Below are 19273 nucleotides of genomic sequence, written 5' to 3' on the forward strand. Positions count from 1 at the left end.
TCTCAGTTTAGTACGTTGAATTAATTGAACTTTCACTAGTAAACAGGAAAAAAAAGCCGTCTGCTTTGGAAACTTACAATCAACTGAGCAAAGTTGGTAAATTCAATCAATTGCTATTTCATAAAAATAGGCTACGTGGGAAAACAATATTTTATTGATCACTCCATCTAACAAATAATCGTAACATTTATGGTCTTAATTTAGGAATCGAGATAACTTCTAATATGAACCCGTTCGCATTAGATCACCTGTAACCGTCATCATCCTCGTTAAGGAATCCAAGTTTCTTGAGCACTGCATCGACCCGAGAAATCAGATCTTCTTTATAGCGCCAGATTGTTGTGTCTTTGACCAGAAACTGTTTGAAATCCACGTCGCAGTTCTTCTTCGTCTGACAGTCACCTCGGTAATGTTGCAAATGAGCCGTTTCGGGCTCAACCCCGTGCGAAGTGCAGCCGCCGCCCAAACACGCAAACGGGAAATGATTGTGCAGCGTCATCACTCTTTGGACGTCGTGAAAACACTTGACGAACGCTCTAGGCTTTGTGTAATTGTAACTGCGGTAAACGTGCTGCATCATGTGCATGTGACGAGGAATGTCGTGATACCACGTATGCGAATGCTCGGCGTCATCCCAGAAGTAAACGTTGCGGAAATTGTACGACGACGGAGATTTGTTGGACGGAACTTCGGCCAGGACTTTTTCCATCAGCTCCTTCCATGTCGACACTTCCCGGGGTATAATCACTTCGTCCGTGTCCAACAGAGCGATGTAATCGTAGCTGTAGAGATTGCGGTAGAGACAGTCGTTGTAGGGGATCAGCTCGTTCTGTCGCTTGTTGATAATTTTCGACTTGAGATACAAGTGACGCAATCCGGGTAGATTGGGCTGATCGCCCGGTAGCGAAATGGGCCTCAATTCAACTTGACCAGTCTCCTGGTAATGTTGCAAAACTTTCGATGCGTTCGGATGGACTTCCAGTTCGTACAGGAAAATTTTCTCGGCTCCGAGCAATCCCAGCAATTCGATCCACTCGACCAGCCGGACACTCAAGTCCACCTGAAGAAAGTCGAGGCCTTTGACGCAGACGGCGAATCGTTTCTTTTCGGCCGGCACTTGATTGTTGATGAGCAGATTGTTAGTTGGCGGCTCGCATCCTTTTTCCGTCAATGAAACCGAGACTGGAATTTGATCAAGCTTGAAACCCTTGTCGACGAGATCAGCTGGATTTGGCAAGTTACAGGTCATCAGATACGGTTGAAGAAGTCCTTGCTTGTAATTACCCCATTTCTTGTTCCAGACGTACTTGTACTCGACGATTGGCATCACCAAAGGATCTTTAGCTATGTCGTACCAAAACAAACAATTCGATTTCACGGTTGGCTCGAGCCGGTCGATCATTCCGAGAATTCGAACCACCGGCTGCTGGATAACCTTGCGATTGTCGTAATAAGCCCCGTACAAGTAGAAGGTTCCATTCGACGACCGAAGCGTTTGCCAATAACTAAATGAACGATGTAATCAATTTTAATGACAAAATTTTAACAATAAGATGCGAGGATTTTTTTTAAATTTACTTGTTATTGAATCGGAGGTCGAAAACGCTCGGAAAAATTGCGCATTTCGGTTTATTTTTGCTGCTGGAATTCTTAGCCTTTTCGTGCATCCAGTATTCGTAAGGCACGTTATGAGCTAATCCCTGAATGAAGGATTCCATGTCATTTTTGTCCTTTGATGTTTGCCGCTCTTTGATTTTGACTCTAGTTTGCTTGGCGATAATGTGCTGCTGATTCTTTTCTAGCAAGAATCGGGAAATTTCAGATTTAACTGCATTATACTATGATCAAATCAAAATTGTGATTACAGGTTGAAAAATACCAGCATTCCTTTCCTGGCTAATCCAAATGTGTAAGAGGCCATAGCAGAGACACACCCAAACGGCGAGAAGGTAAATGAAACGTTGACGTGGCCGCAATTTGCCACCGGTCAGCAGTGAAAACAATCTCGACCAACCGTTGCAAATTATTAAACAGACGCGTTCCAATTTGCCACCGGCCAACAGCTCGTTCAGTCGGAAAGGACGACAGCACCGGGCACTCATCGTGATCTGTAAAATGGCGTCCACCCACTGAAATAATTCTTTGGGTAACCAGCACCAAGTCGAGCAGTGTTATCTATCTTAAACGAACGTGACTTTCCATCATTTCTTTATCGCCCGTTATCGCCATCATTTACGACCACGTCTTCATTACAGTAGCACCGTAAAGACAATATGGCGACGACACCAAGGTAATATTTGAGTCAGTTTGCGTCAAGTTCTTGTGTTGCTCAGTATACATTCTAATTTACGACTTTACAGCAACATTCAAAAGACTGATTAAATCGCCGGATTCTTCAAATGATGTCTGTCGAGAATTTCAGAACAATCAAATAGGCCTAATAAGCAGCTTATACATATCGCACGGTCAATTCGAAGGTAAAATCAATTTTAGACTGACCTCGTCCAAGTCTATATAATAGAAGACCTTCAACTAAAATTGTATTCTTTGACCTTGTTCTTAATTCTTTTCAACTCTTCAGTTCCCCTAAAAAGAAATTATACCGTATATGCCTGTATCTCTCTAAACTGTGAACAAGACCAGCTGTCTGTCTAGGGTTCAGTCTGTTTTGTACTTTGTACAGGGAACCTGCATTTTTAAAATGAACCGTTTGAGTTAATTCAGTTCATGGTGATAGTGATTCTTGAGTAATGAAAGTCTTTTAAAAGTTATAGGCTAATTTAAAGTATTTCTAGCACTAAACATTTGTGTGTGAACCAACTGAAAATGGTTTTGAAATGTCGGCGATTTAAAACTTGTGTTCTAGTCCTCTGGATGTGTCTTTCTTTCGGTCTATTTCACATCTGGAGCACCGAGAATGTTGGAGGAGATCCACCAAAGAGTATAAGGTCTACCTACGACGACTTCCGGTTCTTCCTGCAAAAAGCCACCCAAGTGGCGCTGACGTCGACTTTATCGTATAACGAAAAACGTAATCAGCCTGATAACAACCTAACCACCAATCAGCTGAGTGCAAGAGCAAATAGGAAGGAAGTAGTACCCAATGATAACGAGTCGTTCATTCAGAGCCTAGCGCCAAACGTGCCCTACGAGTTCTGGATGCGTGAAAAGTCTAAAATTTCCAGCGGCAAATTCAAACACACATGCGCTTACTATCCAAGTGTTTTAGATCTTCAGTTCAACAACAAGTAAGTTATAACTATAATTATCTACAGTTTCAAATTCGAATTTAGCTGAAAACATTAAATGTTACCTGCAATTTTAGTTTCTGGCAAATTCTCCGGTCGTCGAACGGAACGTTTTTCTTGTACGGAGCTTATCACGATAACCGCACGGCCGTCCAGAAACCGACCATTCGAATTCTCGGGATGATCGACCGGATCGAGCCGAAAGTGAAGACCCATTGTTTGCTGTGGTACGACGCTGCTAGAGATCCGCTGCTCACGCCAATCGTCGAGTACAAATACATCTGGAACAAAATATGGGGAAATTACAAACACGGAATCCTTCAGCCCTACCTGATGGCCTGTCATTTACCTAATCCGGCAGATCTCATCGCCAAAAATTTCAAAATTGATCAAATTCCAGTCTCGGTTTCATTGACGGAAAAAGGATGCGAGCCGCCAACCAACAATTTGCTCATCAACAATCAAGTGCCGGCCGAAAAGAAACGATTCGCCGTCTGCGTCAAAGGCCTCGACTTTCTCCAGGTGGACTTGAGTGTCCGGCTGGTCGAGTGGATCGAATTGCTGGGATTACTCGGAGCCGACAAAGTTTTCTTCTACGAACTGGAAGTCCATCCGAACATCTCCAGAGTCTTGAAATATTACCAGGAGATGGGGCGAGTTGATTTGACGCCCATTTCGCTTCCGGGTGACCAGCCCAATCTACCCGGATTGCGTCACTTGTATCTCAAATCGAAAATTATCAACAAGCGACAGAACGAGGTGATCCCCTACAACGACTGTCTCTACCGCAATCTCTACAGCTACGACTACATCGCTCTGCTGGACACGGACGAAGTGATTATGCCCCGGGAAGTGTCGACATGGAACGAGCTGATGGATAAAGTCTTGGCCAAAGCTCCCGCCGGCCAACCCTTTGCGTCGTACAACTTCCGCAACGTTTACTTTTGGGACGACGCCGAGCATTCGCGCAGTTTGGTGGCCAGCATTCCTCGTCACATGCACATGCTGCAGCACGTTTACCGCAGTGTCAACTACACCAAGAGCGGCCAATACGTCAAGTGTTTTCACGATGTTCAAAAGATCCTTCTCCTCCACAATCACTACCCACTGGCGTGCTCAAAAGGCAAATGCACGTCGTACGCGGTCGACCCGCAAACGGCCCATTTGCAACATTATCGAAGCGATTGCCAGTTGAAGAAAACGAACTGCCAGGTAGAATACAAGCAACACCTGGTCAAAGATACCACCATCTGGCGCTATAATCAAGATCTGATTCCTCGAGTCAATGCAGTGCTTAGAAATCTCGATTTACTTTAATTCATTTGTTTAACTTTTGCGCTCGATTACAATTGCTCATTGATTGCTTGTCATTAGTGGTTTATATTTGATTTCATTTGGAAACTCTTGCGCTTTTATTATACTAAACTATACAAGTTTATAGAACCGCGTTTGAAATAACTGTAAATCAGGAAAGATTAGGAAGCGTATAAAACAATTGAAAGAGAAATCAAATATTTTAAACTAATAAAAAATGCGAAATGGAAAGAGCGTGGGTAAAATGACAGCGGAGACATTCAGCACCATATTTCTCACGTGCTTATATTACTGGCAGCACTAAGTATATGTGATAAAAGAGCGGCAATAAATTTTATTGCATCAATATTTCTATGCAATTCGTCCGCTATTGATACCGTATAGGATATTGCTATCCGCAATGCTGTTTGAATCGCTACGCGAAACGGTTACTATTATAATACCGATTGATGGTCATGCTGGCCGCATGAAATGACCTTACCTCATTCAATTCCCCAATATGATACACATTAATGATCTACCTTACATCCATCTTCATTTTGGAAACCTGTGAATATAGCAGATGAGATTAAGATATTCCAATCCGGTAATTAATTAAAAGTACCCATTACATTCTTCAGAATAATTATTGTTGTCCCCTACAGAGAGTATAAAGGCTGACAAAGGAGATTGTAATGGAATTGTTATCTCGCTATTTTAATTATCGCTAAATATGGAAACCTTATGCTAATCGGTTTAAACAAAAATAACTAAGAATTAAAAAAATAAGCTGTGATGCTTATCGTGCAAGTGTGCTGCACTACGCTTGGCTTATCATCTGAATTATAATGGTTAATTCCCTTGATGCTATGTGGGGTATAACGCAAATACCTTATGTAGCTGTAGCCTATATAAGCACGCAAAAGGTGAAACATAATATGAGTGAAACATATAATGAGGCTGAATTTTACCTGGAAAAACAAAATTTTCCCGCATTTAGAACGCCAACATTTGGTTTAGTATGCAGGGAAAACCACCATCTACTAAATTCTTCTTATATGTGCCCTCTTATTCTGCTTGTCTGAAGTGATATTCTCAGATATTAATTTTTATTTCTGCACTGCATTTTTAGCGGGTTAATAGCAGGGCAATAGCCTTCAGTCATACGACGTTATACTCGTCCCATTTTGGGTAAGCTAAAATAACTTACTGCATAACGTTACCTTGTTTTATCGGCGATTTCTCTTTTCGGATAATTTACGACCTATACTGTCAGACGGTCACAGCCCTCAAGAAAATGCTTTTGAGAAAAGCACAGTCATCGGGGGATGAAACTAGAATGAACTGACCCGCTATATACCTTTTACTTTGTGTAGCCTATATATATCTAGCATAGATGTAACTTTCGAAAATGCCCCGAAGCATTCGTACCCTGGCACCACCTTTGCAAACGAGCCTATGCCTGCTAACCTAAGTAAACTGTAGTCTGACTTTCATGCCGTACGGTACCACCACGTACCACCTCGATGGCGCAAACAAGCAACAGCTGGTAACACACTATATTATGGAGTTATATTGGTCAATTTTAAGTCTTAGCATAAACAAAATAGAACAGGAAATAGACGGAAGTGGTTTACTTGTTAGTTATTACATCTAAAACTGCGTATAATTTACTTCAGCTGCTTTCATATAACTTTTTTTAGACAACAGTATATATACCGTCCGGTATAGTTAAGTTAAGCTATGTTAGTTAAACGTTGACTGGTAGGCGATTTTAAGAATCAAAAATTTCGTGAAAATATTAGATTCGAATGGAATATCGAGAGAATTGGACACGACGATAAGAACAATTTATTTCGAATGAAGTAAAAATATACGTAGTTATAATGAAAGTATACAACTTTTGTTTTCAAAGCATTTTTAAAAATTGGAAATCTGAATTGATTGGTTTTTTCTATTTGGTAGCGATTCCTTTGACGTGGGAACTATGAATAATCAAAATGGCATAAAGTCCTCCCTTCAACGGTGTCCTGAATCGCTGCTGGTCGACTTGCGAGAAGCCTTTGTCATTCTTGATCACTTCGTCACTTGTTCGGTTCAATTTGCAGCCAAAGACCAAATCGTAAAACGTGTAGGAAAACAAATGTTGAACGAAAAGGACTGATTTGTATTCCGCTTCGCGGATGTGCTCCCAATAATAATATTTTCCTCCCTTTTGGGAAAAATAATCCATTAAGAGTTCAATTTTAAAAATTCTGATACAATTAATTAAAAAAATTATTATCCTCACCGGAACCAAGACGCGCTGAATTTCCTTCAGGGCTCTTTCTATACTGCGGACAGAGCAGAGGACCATGGTGGAGACGACGATATCGACGCTGTTGTCTTCGACGTCTTTCATATCCTCGGCGAATCCGACGATGAAGCGCTCCATTTTGATGTGCGGATATTGAGACTGTTGGGCGAAGAACTGCTTTTGGAAAAACGGATTGACTTCGGCCACTGTCAATTGGCTATTGGCTGGATAGAATTCGAAATTGTATCCGGGTCCGGGACCGATTTCAAGTATGCGAAGAACGCCCTTCTTCCTCAATTCCGGGTCGGCCGACTGCTGATTCTTCATCGAATCGAAATGTTGCCTTTTCAACTCGCGACACTCCTTGTGGTAGGCCGCCATCGCATTGTAGACGCTGGCGAAAAACCTGTCAACACACACAATTTTGACAATAATTTTGAATCGGTTTAAACTCTGCATTTAAAAAAGTTGCGCAACTTGCAATGGCTGAATGTAGGAGCCTCCGAATTGGCGTAGTAGGAATAAAAGAGCGAATCCCAATAGCAGCAGAGCAATCCACGACTGGGATTTGTAATAATTTTGGACTTCTACATAATGTTCGAATAACATTTCCTGATTTTTACAGGTTTTTTTGTTTTCCTCTTTATCCTCGCGGAAGTAGGGAAATACCAACCAGCAGCGTCGTCGACAAAGTTCCAACTGAAAATTCGGAATCTCAGACTCAGAAAAGAGAAACGAAAACTCTTCAGAATATTACAAGACCTCAGGGGATAGTTAAACATTATTCTTCTTTGGGAAATGGGAGGAAAGCCATTTACTCAAGCCTTGGGCGTCTATGCCTAATATAATATAGCTACACACATTTTCTCCTTTACTTATTAGGGTTTCTTACGCAACCTTTACCCAACGTCGTCTCTCTTTAATTTATGACTGTCACGTTTTTGTACTGCGTATGATGTTATGTAATACTTGTCCGGTTCCTGAATTCTGAAACCTTTACCTCTTATTCAATTAATGATTGAATAATTCGAATTTGTTTAAGATTCGGGAATTTTAAAAATAATGTATTGAAATGTGAGCGATAGAAATAACGACTTCAAATCGAAGATTACAACGAATGTCACAACGGAAAATGTTATATAACTAAGTAGGCGTCGGCCATAAATAGCGTCACGCTATTGGAGAATGAACAAAGAAGCAATCACTCGTAGCAGATGAGATGTAACGTAAAATAAGAAGTGCAACAACACAGCTTTAAGAAACAATGATATTCTACCCTTCAGTTTTACTCGTCTATTGTTGTATAATATTATTGTTGTAATTTAGTTATAAAGTGATCGGCATTGCTGAGAAATATTCCACAGGTTTCCTGGTTTCCCATGGTCGTTGGCTAATCCCCTTAGAAATTTTAACTGCCTGTTTTGTTTCAAAATTGAAAATGATTAATGCTCCTTTAACCGGGTTCGTTTATTTCCTAGGTGAAAATTTTACTACAAAAATATTAAGTATGATAATGGTCAAAAATGTTAAAACAGCAATTGTCACATTTCAACCCACCCCAAAATAAGACCAAATATAAATTATTTTGATTATGAAGACACGAAATACAAAAGTGGACGTGAGGCACAACAATTTTGATAATACTGCCTTTTTTCTTCGTTACATCTTCAAACTCTCCAGTCCATCTTCAAATCCGAGTTCTTTTAGCTGCTGTTCGGCGTCGTAGAGGACGTCGAAAACTTTTTGAGTCAAAAACGAGTTTCCGTGAAGGGCGATCTTGTTCAGCTGCTGGATGCATCGCCAGGTCGATTGGAAATGCTCCAGCATGATCGTTCCGTTTTCGACGAGGTCATTTTGCAGCACTTTCACCAATTCTTGCCCATTCGATCTGATTTTTTTCCACTTCATTTCAGCTTCGTATCTCTGATTGGCGGGGTTCGTGAAGTCCGTCGGCTCCTTTTTCACGTACACCCATCGGTAGGGCTGATTGGAGTGCATGCTCCAGCTGCATTTCCCAGGGCAAACGGAGCAGCTTTCCAAAACGATCGCCTCGGTGACGTCTGGGGAATAAACCTTGTCTTTCTTGACGAACGAATTGTGGCACGTGACAAAGCACTGATTGCAATTGATCATGTACTGGCCGGGCGGAAGTTCCACTTTTTGCGTCAATTCGACAGGGAAAGTTTCTTCGACTTCTGCGGTCGGAGGGATCTGCGCTTGGCAGAAAGTGATCATTTTCTTCGTTTTGTTGATTTCTTCCATCTTCACCGAAACGGTTTCAATGAGCGACTGGAGTCCATCCAGCATTGCTTCCATGTGTTTCCTCTCTTCTAAAACTTGTCTGGTGAGCGACAGCGATTTCGTTTCCTTCTTGGCTAGTGCGACGAAGAAACGCTGGATACCATCCTGCCATTTGCAATTATCGCCGAAATAATCCGTCGGCATCCAGCAGTTGTTGTTGTCTTTGACATCGTTGCCGAAGATAGACAGTAAGTAGTGTTGATTGCCGTCGGCCTCGACATGACAGATCATGTCCAGCTCTTGGACGCCTCCCTCGTCTTCGAAAAACTCGAGGAACATTTTGGCTATATTCTGGTCTCTGAAAAGTTGAGAGTCATCGGAGTTGGCGTCGTAGGTGGGCATGGTGATGATTGTCAACGAATAGGTGACACGGAATCCGCATGAGTGGTGGATGTCGTAGACCTTGATGCAGTTGCTCTGGCTGGCCGGCTCCTCCTCGACCAGCTGAAAACGATAGCTGTCATTCAGGTCGACGTCAAAGATGAAGTTGATGATCCCGTTAATAAATTTCGCCTGACTCGAACTGTTGGCACCCAACACCAGGACCGTCCGGTGCTCCGCGTGAGCATCGATTTCACCGAAAACCATTCGCTGGAACGTTGACGTTGGCTCGATCGACTTCGTCACTGGAACATCGTACACATCTATCCCTTTTTGGTTGCCTATCTTGTTGGATCGTTTGATTTGCTTCTCGGCGAAACGAACATCTTTGATCAAATCAGAGAATGTTACTGAGATATCGAAGGTGTCTTCTTCAACTGGTTGACGGCGTGAAAGGGGTCCCCATGGTCTACCATTTTTGAACGAGCCTCCTTAAAATAATAATAATGAAACTACGTAAATATATGTGGAAAACACAATAAATTCTGCATGAAAGTGAACAAAAATAACAACCGTTTCCGGCCTGTGGGTAGTTGAAAACATTGGTATCAGACGGTACTATCAATTCTTGCACAAAAGTTTCCAGAGAGCATTCCATTTCCGGCAATTCTTCGGTCTCATCACTCGCTGGATTGGTGTCCAGAGGCTCTACTATTTAAGACATAAACGAATTAGAATCTTAGTCATTAATATAACGTTTTTCGGGTAAGGTCTGTAGTCATACCAACTAAAGGCACTTCATTTTCAGTATTTAGTAACGGCACTTGACTTTCAACATCAAGTAACGGCGGAGGCCCCAAAGATTCCAAATCAATCCTGTTTAACTCTGGAAAATCGGCATCATTAAATGTTTTTCATTTCTTTTGATAAAAATAATTACCTGATAATTGAACTGCCGACGAGTTACTTTCGGTGACGGAATCAATTAATTCCTGAATAGTTTCGCTGGTTTCACTGACGGATTTGCAAGGGACCGGAGCTCTTCGAGCTGCCCGTGCTTTTCTTCCTGGCCTTTTTGATTTGGCAACTGGCTTTTTGCACTTCTCCTTATGTCGTCGATTTGCGAACCAGACACGCACTACTTCAGTTTTCATCCGGAGAGATTCGGCCAGAGAAGTTATCGTCGCGAGTGATGGCTTGTGTTCCATGTAGAAGTGCTTCTCCAGCGCATCCTTGAGCGCTCCTTCGATCAGCGTCCGCTTCCTAGCAGGAGGGCTTGGCCAACTGGCGGAAGCAGTTTTAGCAGATGATGCCATCGATTCCTGCGCACGGTTTGGTTCTAGCGAATATTCCATTTGAGACTGTTGACCTGAATGACTAGTTGGATTCGTGCCTAAATTTGTATTACATTTCGAAAGAAATAAAGATGCTAGAAATTAAAAAAAAAAGTCACTGTGCAGTAACAGGAGTTGCGAATGAGATATGTAAATACCATACCAACTATAGAAGTCCCATCGTGTATGTTGAATGTTCCGTCAGGGTGAAATGGTTCGATAACAATTCCGACTGACCCTGCTTCAATAAATATAATTAGTAACGATTTTGTATCATCAATCATATGGCTTACCATTACTAGTAGACGAATTTCCAATTTCTTGTCGTGACTGTTTTGCATGCTTGTTTTCTAAAGTCATAACCGATGATGATTGTGATTCGGATGACGAGTCCGTGGTAGGACTTTCAGGACGCGATCTCTTTTGGCGCAGGCGGTAACCTGTTAATTGAGCAGTAGATGAGTTGTCCTGACTGACAGAATCAAAAAGCTTCTTAATAGAATCAGTGGATCCATAGATTATTTCAGCACATTCCGGAATTTGTTTGGCTAACCGTGTCGTACTTCGCAAAGATACTTCATTACTACTCAGATCATCATCTAATAGTTTAGGTTTTGCAACAAAAATTGAATAAAAACATTGTTTGATTATATAACTACCAAAAGTTAAGCAGGTTACAGTGACATGCAATTAAAAAGTTGTAATGGTTTCAAATTACCACTTGAAGAGTTGTGAATATTTTTATGCCTCTGACGAGAAGTGGAGTGAAACAGAATGGGAGAATACTGGTCTTTTTCCTGTTTAGTACAAATATAGTAAGAAGAAAATATGCAATAAAAACCTGAAAATAGCTTACCATTTCTTGGGAAACGTCTGTCTGATAACATAAAAATCAAACTGGATATCAATTCTGTGCAGTGGGAAGGCAATTCAGAAAAATTCTATTTGTCTTCAACATTGAACATGTAACAAAACCAAATATTCACGTGGCGTCTGCATAAATATAACAAATGTAATATAACATAGGAGTTAGGACACGTAATGATCGAATTACAGGTGTCAAAATTATCGTTTCTTCTAACTTTTCAATTGAAATAATTATTATTGATTATTTCAAGAAAAAAAATTCAATTAATAGCTGCACATTTATTTGCTGGACTGCAAAATATCAACTATTTTGAGCAAATTTAGCATAGCATTAACTGAACAAACTTGTTGATGTGGACAAGAAAACAAACAAATAAAATGCAAACGATGTCATGTATCACCCTCTGCCGACAAAATATGGCAATAGAAAAAACCAATGACGCGTCCCCTGCAATGGCAACCTCGCGGCGGCCATATTTGGGATCACGTCGTTTTTCTATTCTGTGGATTCTTACGGGTTTTTGAGGGTCCCTTAGATTTTAGTCTGTCGTTTTATTCTTGTTTATAATGGTAAATTTATGTTGCGCTAGTGAAATAGGGAATTGAACAGGAAATTTTTTCATGTATTTATTTTATTTTTCTGAATTCAATTTATTTATTACCAATTATTTAGAAGTGTTGTTTACATTTTCCGGGGAATAATTGCGAGCCCGAAGGGGAAAGCTAATAATCGCATACGCAGAAAAAAAAACCATGTCACCAAAAAAAAAACCATTACCGGACGTTTCGGCACCGACTCGTAGGTTTGTCACATTCGGCACTACCTACTACCATTTCGGCACTTTTTTTTTTACAAATTCGGCACTAGTCAGCAGTATGAAATGAAAAATGCGTTTTATTTTGAGAAAAAAGAAAAATTATACCAGGGGAACGCATGGGGAAAGTTGCAGAAAGTTGCAGCGGCAAAAAAAATATCCCCCTTGCGGGTGTGTTGTAGATTATTTAGAAAAATAGAAAAAAAGGAGTATCTTTTTATAAATAGAATAACTTTTCCGCTGTGTTCTTCTCAAGTTTTAACACTGAGTCCACCACTCAATCAGGCCAAAATTGGGGGTTTTGGGGGTTTACAATTTTTGGAAAAGGGTGACGAAGGCATCGCAGCCAGTCCCCGTATAAACCATTTTGTGCAGAATTTTACGGAAAAAACAATCGGCCGCCATCTAGCGGCCGTTTTTGAAAAAAGCAAGTGAGATCTATTCTTCTGGCCATAATTTTTTTCGAACTCCAACCATCTATAGCCAACCAAGCCCAGATGTTTTACATCGATTCCATTCTTTTCTCAACAATCATTGAAAAAAAATTAATGGCCAGAAGAATTACCCGAAGGGTTACTGGTCAAAGTTTCGTTTGCAGTATGGTTTACATGGGCACCCTCAGTTCTCGTAACACTACATAGATGGATGCACTAGTTTTTGGCAATTATTGATTGTAATCAACAATTTTATTGCATTTCAATGGCAGTAATCGGTAGCTTACAATTTTTTACATCTATTCTGAAAATTTGGCTGCAATCGATTCAGGCATTTGATCAAACGGAGTTCTGGTTACTTTTGACAGAATTTCAATAGCTGTCACAGCAGACGATAATACAGAGACATGTGACAGGGATATAAACGTAACGTGACAATCGACTACTATTGTATGATAGAATAGAAGTCACTGTATGTTATCACCGAACGCTATCAATCTCCAGTAACAGAAGTGCTGATAGGTAGTTACTTAAATTTAATTTTAACAAGATCCGGTGTGACGTGGGGTGGCGGGGCGAAGCCTCCGCCGCACCAAAGTCACGCCTTACCCTTACGCCGCGCCATATCATATTAGGTTTTTTTGGAATTTAATTGTTATTTAATGTTTGGATAGAAACATGCGGAAATATTCTTTTAATCTCTTTCTCGATTTCTGCTTATTACAATCTTCCGGAAACTAAGGGCATAAATTTTTTTTAAATGTTATTAATCCATCTTAATAATAGGCCTACCTTTATAACAGAATATTTTTATTATTCTATAACTATTCTATAGCTCTGTCTTTGTAAAACTATACCAATACTACTATACCAACTAGAATACCCTTAACATTCCCTTCGGGTACCTTGCGGCGTACGTACGCTGCCTACAGTAGATCTCCCTTGTTTTTTTCAAAACGGCCGCTAGATGGCGTGGAAAAATGACGTCTGTCAATGGCGAAAACCTTCAGAAAATGACGAAAAATTTTCAAGATTTTCCATTGCCAATATCTCTGCTAATAACCGTTTAAAATAAAAACGGGGCGAGATAACTCTGGAGGGGGGCAAAATCTTTCATTCTAAAAAATTATATTTTTTTTAAAGGTCTGGTTTGCCCGAAAACTGATGTCAAAAATCAGTAAAAACACTACAATTTCTGGGGGGGTCCCTTAGTTTTTAATAAATAACTTTAAAACTATGCTAGCTAGAACATTGCGGATTTCACAATTGTGTTTTCCGTAAAATTCTGCGCAAAATGGTTTATATGGGGACTGGCTGCGATGCCTTCGTCACCCTTTTCCAAAAATTGTAAACCCCCCAAACCCCCAATTTCGGCCTGATTGAGTGGTGGACTCAGTGTTAAAGTTAAAGTTAACAAGCGATCCACGAATCAAGTAGACCAAAATCCCGGAGCGGGTTTCCTGATCTAAATCCGGAAAAGGCATTAAAAATCTAAAAAAAATATAGCCATGTTCGTCTTCGCACGCCGGATTTACCTGCGTTTGCAGAATGACGATTTTCCCCCCCGTTTAGGAGTTATTTAGCTCTAAAGTTTGGTTTTTTTGAATTTTGTCAGAAAGTGGGGGGGCTTTGACATCCATTTTCGAAAAAGTGGGGGAGCTCGGGAAAAAACTAATTTTTTTAAAAGGTTTATTGCAATCTCAACCACCAAAATCCAAAAGGAATTTCCTTTCCGGATTTTATTGGTTGAGATATTACCAATTTAGTGAAAGGATTATTTAGCTGGTTTCCCTCCCTGGCTTGCAGCCATTTTTTCGTACGGTCCGCTGCGCTCCTGGCGGAAGCCAGCAGAAGGTCTTATACATCGGCCAATAAGAAATCTGGGTTCACTATATATGAAGGCCTGTATAAATGCAATGGGTCTAATGTGAAGGCCGATATATAAGACCTTCTGCTGGCTTCCGCCAGGAGCGCAGCGGACCGTACGAAAAAATTGCTGCAAGCCAGGGAGGGAAACCAGCTAAATAATCCTTTCACTAAATTGGTAATATCTCAACCAATAAAATCCGGAAAGGAAATTCCTTTTGGATTTTGGTGGTTGAGATTGCAATAAACCTTTTCAAAAAATTAGTTTTTTCCCTAGCTCCCCCACTTTCTGACAAAATTCAAAAAAACCAAACTTTCTGACAAAATTCAAAAAAACCAAACTTTAGAGCTAAATAACTCCTAAACGGGGGGAAAATCGTCATTCTGCAAACGCAGGTAAATCCGGCGTGCGAAGACGAACATGGCTATATTTTTTTTAGATTTTTAATGCCTTTTCCGGATTTAGATCAGGAAACCCGCTCCGGGATTTTGGTCTACTTGATTCGTGGATCGCTTGTTAAATGACTTTAAAACGAGCCTATAGACCACGAAAGGATGCTGAGTTGCCAGGTCTGGAAAAGGTCGAAAATATCGATTAGGGACAACATGCCTGAAATTAACCCCAGACAACATCCCTGGTTTTTAAACGGTATAAAAACCGTCCCTTCCGTACCGTACAGACAATCCGGAAAAAGGACGGTTTTTATAGAGTTGGCTAACGTCCGAAGTTGCCAGTTCGACTTGGACGAATGGACGTTGATGATTGGACGGTTGACGTCCAAAATTTGGATTTTGGACGTCAACCGACCAATCGTCAACGTCCAACGAACTGGCAACTTCGGACGTTAGCCAACTCTATCCGTCTAATTGAAACGCTTAAAAACTAAAGGGTTCCGTCTGACGCCCCTATTGTGCCGGAAAAAAAGGACGGGAAAAAGACGGCTTTTGTCCTTCCAATTCGTGTGGTCCCAAATTGTTTTTTTATGGGCACAAATATAAAATTCCGTTTTGCCCAAAGCAGTCTAAAACTGGTCTCGTTTCTGTGTTTTGGGTTTGTGAACAATGACACAAAGACACGAAATGCGCGAAAATTCTAAGTCCAAATGCTATCTTAACAATACGTTTTAAAACTTCTTTAAATCACTACAGTAGATGGACGAGTGGTTAGAGTGTCGGAAACGTAATTCATATATGAGTAATAGTTGCAGTCAAACCGCAGATCGAAGAAAACTTTTATATCTGATATTCGGCTTCAGAAAGTACGATTTAAGTGATTTAACCATAAATTTATTTTTAAATAATAATAAAAGAAATTTTAGCATGTTTTAGGCTAAATTTAAACAAAAAATTTGATTAATTTCGTTTGAAGTTTAAAAAACCGGCTTTGGCCGTTTAAAAAACCGGCTTTGGCCGTTTAAAAAACCGGCTTTGGCCGGATTAAACCCCGAAAAAACGGACATGTTTCCCAGTTTGGTCCTCTTAAAACCACCCAGAAAGACGCCTTTTAAACGATACCATCGGTCCCAATCACTGGGACAAAAGACGTCTAAAAGACGGAATGGCGCTGTCTGGGACACAGCCCTCTTATGGAGCTTCATTTTCGATTAAATAATACTAAGTGAAAGAACAGGTTATTTTAGTGTTTAATGTTTTCAAAGGATTTGTCATCATTCTCACACAACAAAAATGAATTTGAAATGACGATATTACAAGTTTAAACAAATTTCTTGTTACACGATATGTTAATTCGATGTCCAATACACTATTTAAAGTCTTTAAAATCAATGAATCTATTAAGACACTGATGAAGGAAAAGAAATAGAAATAAGAGTTGATAGAAAATCTTCCAGGAAGTGAAAACACAACTTCAATGAATTTGAAATGAAGATATAAATTGTTTTACAAGTTTGAACAAATTTCTTGTTACACGATATGTTAATTCGATGTCCAATACACTATTTAAAGTCTTTAAAATCAATGAATCTATTAAGACACTGATGAAGGAAAAGAAATAGAAATAAGAGTTGATAGAAAATCTTCCAGGAAGTGAAAACACAACTTCAATGAATTTGAAATGACGATATAAATTGTTTTACAAGTTTGAACAAATTTCTTGTTACACGATATGTTAATTCGATGTCCAATACACTATTTAAAGTCTTTAAAATCAATGAATCTATTAAGACACTGATGAAGGAAAAGAAATAGAAATAAGAGTTGATAGAAAATCTTCCAGGAAGTGAAAACACAACTTCAATGAATTTGAAATGACGATATAAATTGTTTTACAAGTTTGAACAAATTTCTTGTTACACGATATGTTAATTCGATGTCCAATACACTATTTAAAGTCTTTAAAATCAATGAATCTATTAAGACACTGATGAAGAAAAAAAAATAGAAATAAGAGTTGATAGAAAATCTTCCAGGAAGTGAAAACACAACTTCAATGAATTTGAAATGACGATATAAATTGTTTTACAAGTTTGAACAAATTTCTTGTTACACGATATGTTAATTCGATGTCCAATACACTATTTAAAGTCTTTAAAATCAATGAATCTATTAAGACACTGATGAAGGAAAAGAAATAGAAATAAGAGTTGATAGAAAATCTTCCAGGAAGTGAAAACACAACTTCAATGAATTTGAAATGACGATATAAATTGTTTTACAAGTTTGAACAAATTTCTTGTTACACGATATGTTAATTCGATGTCCAATACACTATTTAAAGTCTTTAAAATCAATGAATCTATTAAGACACTGATGAAGGAAAAGAAATAGAAATAAGAGTTGATAGAAAATCTTCCAGGAAGTGAAAACACAACTTCAATGAATTTGAAATGACGATATAAATTGTTTTACAAGTTTGAACAAATTTCTTGTTACACGATATGTTAATTCGATGTCCAATACACTATTTAAAGTCTTTAAAATCAATGAATCTATTAAGACACTGATGAAGGAAAAGAAATAGAAATAAGAGTTGATAGAAAATCTTCCAGGAAGTGAAAACACAACTTCAATGAATTTGAAATGACGATATAAATTGTTTTACAAGTTTGAACAAATTTCTTGTTACACGATATGTTAATTCGATGTCCAATACACTATTTAAAGTCTTTAAAATCAAAGAATCTATTAAGACACTGATGAAGGAAAAGAAATAGAAATAAGAGTTGATAGAAAATCTTCCAGGAAGTGAAAACACAACTTCAATGAATTTGAAATGACGATATAAATTGTTTTACAAGTTTGAACAAATTTCTTGTTACACGATATGTTAATTCGATGTCCAATACACTATTTAAAGTCTTTAAAATCAAAGAATCTATTAAGACACTGATGAAGGAAAAGAAATAGAAATAAGAGTTGATAGAAAATCTTCCAGGAAGTGAAAACACAACTTCAATTAATTTGAAATGACGATATAAATTGTTTTACAAGTTTGAACAAATTTCTTGTTACACGATATGTTAATTCGATGTCCAATACACTATTTAAAGTCTTTAAAATCAAAGAATCTATTAAGACACTGATGAAGGAAAAGAAATAGAAATAAGAGTTGATAGAAAATCTTCCAGGAAGTGAAAACACAACTTCAATGAATTTGAAATGACGATATAAATTGTTTTACAAGTTTAAACAAATTTCTTGTTACACGATATGTTAATTCGATGTCCAATACACTATTTAAAGTCTTTAAAATCAATGAATCTATTAAGACACTGATGAAGGAAAAGAAATAGAAATAAGAGTTGATAGAAAATCTTCCAGGAAGTGAAAACACAACTTCAATGAATTTGAAATGACGATATAAATTGTTTTACAAGTTTGAACAAATTTCTTGTTACACGATATGTTAATTCGATGTCCAATACACTATTTAAAGTCTTTAAAATCAATGAATCTATTAAGACACTGATGAAGGAAAAGAAGAAATAAGAGTTGATAGAAAATCTTCCAGGAAGTGAAAACACAACTTCAATGAATTTGAAATGACGATATAAATTGTTTTACAAGTTTGAACAAATTTCTTGTTACACGATATGTTAATTCGATGTCCAATACACTATTTAAAGTCTTTAAAATCAAAGAATCTATTAAGACACTGATGAAGGAAAAGAAATAGAAATAAGAGTTGATAGAAAATCTTCCAGGAAGTGAAAACACAACTTCAATGAATTTGAAATGACGATATAAATTGTTTTACAAGTTTGAACAAATTTCTTGTTACACGATATGTTAATTCGATGTCCAATACACTATTTAAAGTCTTTAAAATCAAAGAATCTATTAAGACACTGATGAAGGAAAAGAAATAGAAATAAGAGTTGATAGAAAATCTTCCAGGAAGTGAAAACACAACTTCAATGAATTTGAAATGACGATATAAATTGTTTTACAAGTTTAAACAAATTTCTTGTTACACGATATGTTAATTCGATGTCCAATACACTATTTAAAGTCTTTAAAATCAATGAATCTATTAAGA

General features: G+C 38.5%; 4 protein-coding genes across 19 annotated transcripts; 1 reads left to right on the forward strand and 3 right to left on the reverse strand.

The window, feature by feature from the left end:
• Positions 1-132: 132 nt before the first annotated feature.
• Positions 133-2150, reverse strand: LOC124209251. 3 transcript variants are annotated; one of them, XM_046607168.1, is made up of 3 exons: positions 1880-2150; positions 1579-1798; positions 133-1505 (listed from the first exon to the last, which is right to left on the reverse strand). In XM_046607168.1, the coding sequence occupies exons 1-3, from the start codon at positions 2100-2102 to the stop codon at positions 245-247; spliced, it is 1704 nt and encodes a 567-aa protein (XP_046463124.1). In that variant the 5' UTR covers positions 2103-2150; the 3' UTR covers positions 133-244. The 3 variants fall into 3 exon arrangements, with proteins under 3 accessions (XP_046463124.1, XP_046463123.1, XP_046463125.1); XM_046607167.1 differs by having other exon boundaries at positions 1579-1793; positions 1866-2150; XM_046607169.1 differs by having other exon boundaries at positions 1866-2004.
• A 117-nt stretch (positions 2151-2267) lies between these two features.
• Positions 2268-4910, forward strand: LOC124209254. The gene is made up of 4 exons (XM_046607170.1): positions 2268-2290; positions 2361-2477; positions 2867-3248; positions 3326-4910. Exons 3-4 carry the CDS (start codon positions 2875-2877, stop codon positions 4563-4565), a joined length of 1614 nt encoding a protein of 537 aa, XP_046463126.1. The 5' UTR covers positions 2268-2290; positions 2361-2477; positions 2867-2874; the 3' UTR covers positions 4566-4910.
• A 1459-nt stretch (positions 4911-6369) lies between these two features.
• LOC124209255 (thiol S-methyltransferase METTL7B-like) lies at positions 6370-7545 on the reverse strand. Its single transcript, XM_046607172.1, has 3 exons — positions 7319-7545; positions 6832-7243; positions 6370-6753 (listed from the first exon to the last, which is right to left on the reverse strand). The coding sequence occupies exons 1-3, from the start codon at positions 7444-7446 to the stop codon at positions 6496-6498; spliced, it is 798 nt and encodes a 265-aa protein (XP_046463128.1). The 5' UTR covers positions 7447-7545; the 3' UTR covers positions 6370-6495.
• A 740-nt stretch (positions 7546-8285) lies between these two features.
• Positions 8286-12074, reverse strand: LOC124209256. Of its 14 annotated transcripts, none has more exons than XM_046607183.1 (9): positions 11848-12074; positions 11650-11786; positions 11512-11590; positions 11087-11233; positions 10957-11031; positions 10400-10852; positions 10244-10345; positions 10033-10170; positions 8286-9950 (listed from the first exon to the last, which is right to left on the reverse strand). In XM_046607183.1, the coding sequence occupies exons 2-9, from the start codon at positions 11650-11652 to the stop codon at positions 8497-8499; spliced, it is 2451 nt and encodes an 816-aa protein (XP_046463139.1). In that variant the 5' UTR covers positions 11653-11786; positions 11848-12074; the 3' UTR covers positions 8286-8496. The 14 variants fall into 14 exon arrangements, with proteins under 14 accessions (XP_046463139.1, XP_046463134.1, XP_046463138.1 ...); XM_046607178.1 differs by having other exon boundaries at positions 10033-10167; positions 11087-11392; positions 11848-12061; XM_046607182.1 differs by having other exon boundaries at positions 10957-11034; positions 11848-12037.
• Positions 12075-19273: the final 7199 nt, after the last annotated feature.

This window comes from Daphnia pulex, chromosome 12, assembly GCF_021134715.1.
Source record: "Daphnia pulex isolate KAP4 chromosome 12, ASM2113471v1".
Classification (NCBI taxonomy): Eukaryota; Metazoa; Arthropoda; class Branchiopoda; order Diplostraca; family Daphniidae; genus Daphnia; species Daphnia pulex.

Bases quoted from the DNA above. Each gene is read 5' to 3' on its own strand.
- LOC124209251 (XM_046607167.1), bottom strand. From the start codon at position 2,102: ATGAGTGCCCGGTGCTGTCGTCCTTTCCGACTGAACGAGCTGTTGGCC. The intron at 1,794-1,865 runs GTAATCACAATT...TTGCTAGAAAAG, and splicing joins ATGCTGGTATTTTTCAACCT to AATCAGCAGCACATTATCGC. The intron at 1,506-1,578 runs GTAAATTTAAAA...TCGTTCATTTAG, and splicing joins GACCTCCGATTCAATAACAA to TTATTGGCAAACGCTTCGGT.
- LOC124209254 (XM_046607170.1), top strand. From the start codon at position 2,875: ATGTGTCTTTCTTTCGGTCTATTTCACATCTGGAGCACCGAGAATGTT. The intron at 3,249-3,325 runs GTAAGTTATAAC...CTGCAATTTTAG, and splicing joins GATCTTCAGTTCAACAACAA to TTTCTGGCAAATTCTCCGGT.
- LOC124209255 (XM_046607172.1), bottom strand. From the start codon at position 7,446: ATGTTATTCGAACATTATGTAGAAGTCCAAAATTATTACAAATCCCAG. The intron at 7,244-7,318 runs GCAAGTTGCGCA...GTGTGTTGACAG, and splicing joins GGCTCCTACATTCAGCCATT to GTTTTTCGCCAGCGTCTACA. The intron at 6,754-6,831 runs GTGAGGATAATA...TTTTCCCAAAAG, and splicing joins TTCAGCGCGTCTTGGTTCCG to GGAGGAAAATATTATTATTG.
- LOC124209256 (XM_046607173.1), bottom strand. The intron at 11,393-11,511 runs GTAATTTGAAAC...CTAAACTATTAG, and splicing joins TATTCACAACTCTTCAAGTG to ATGATGATCTGAGTAGTAAT. The intron at 10,171-10,243 runs GTATGACTACAG...TGTCTTAAATAG, and splicing joins AAATGAAGTGCCTTTAGTTG to TAGAGCCTCTGGACACCAAT.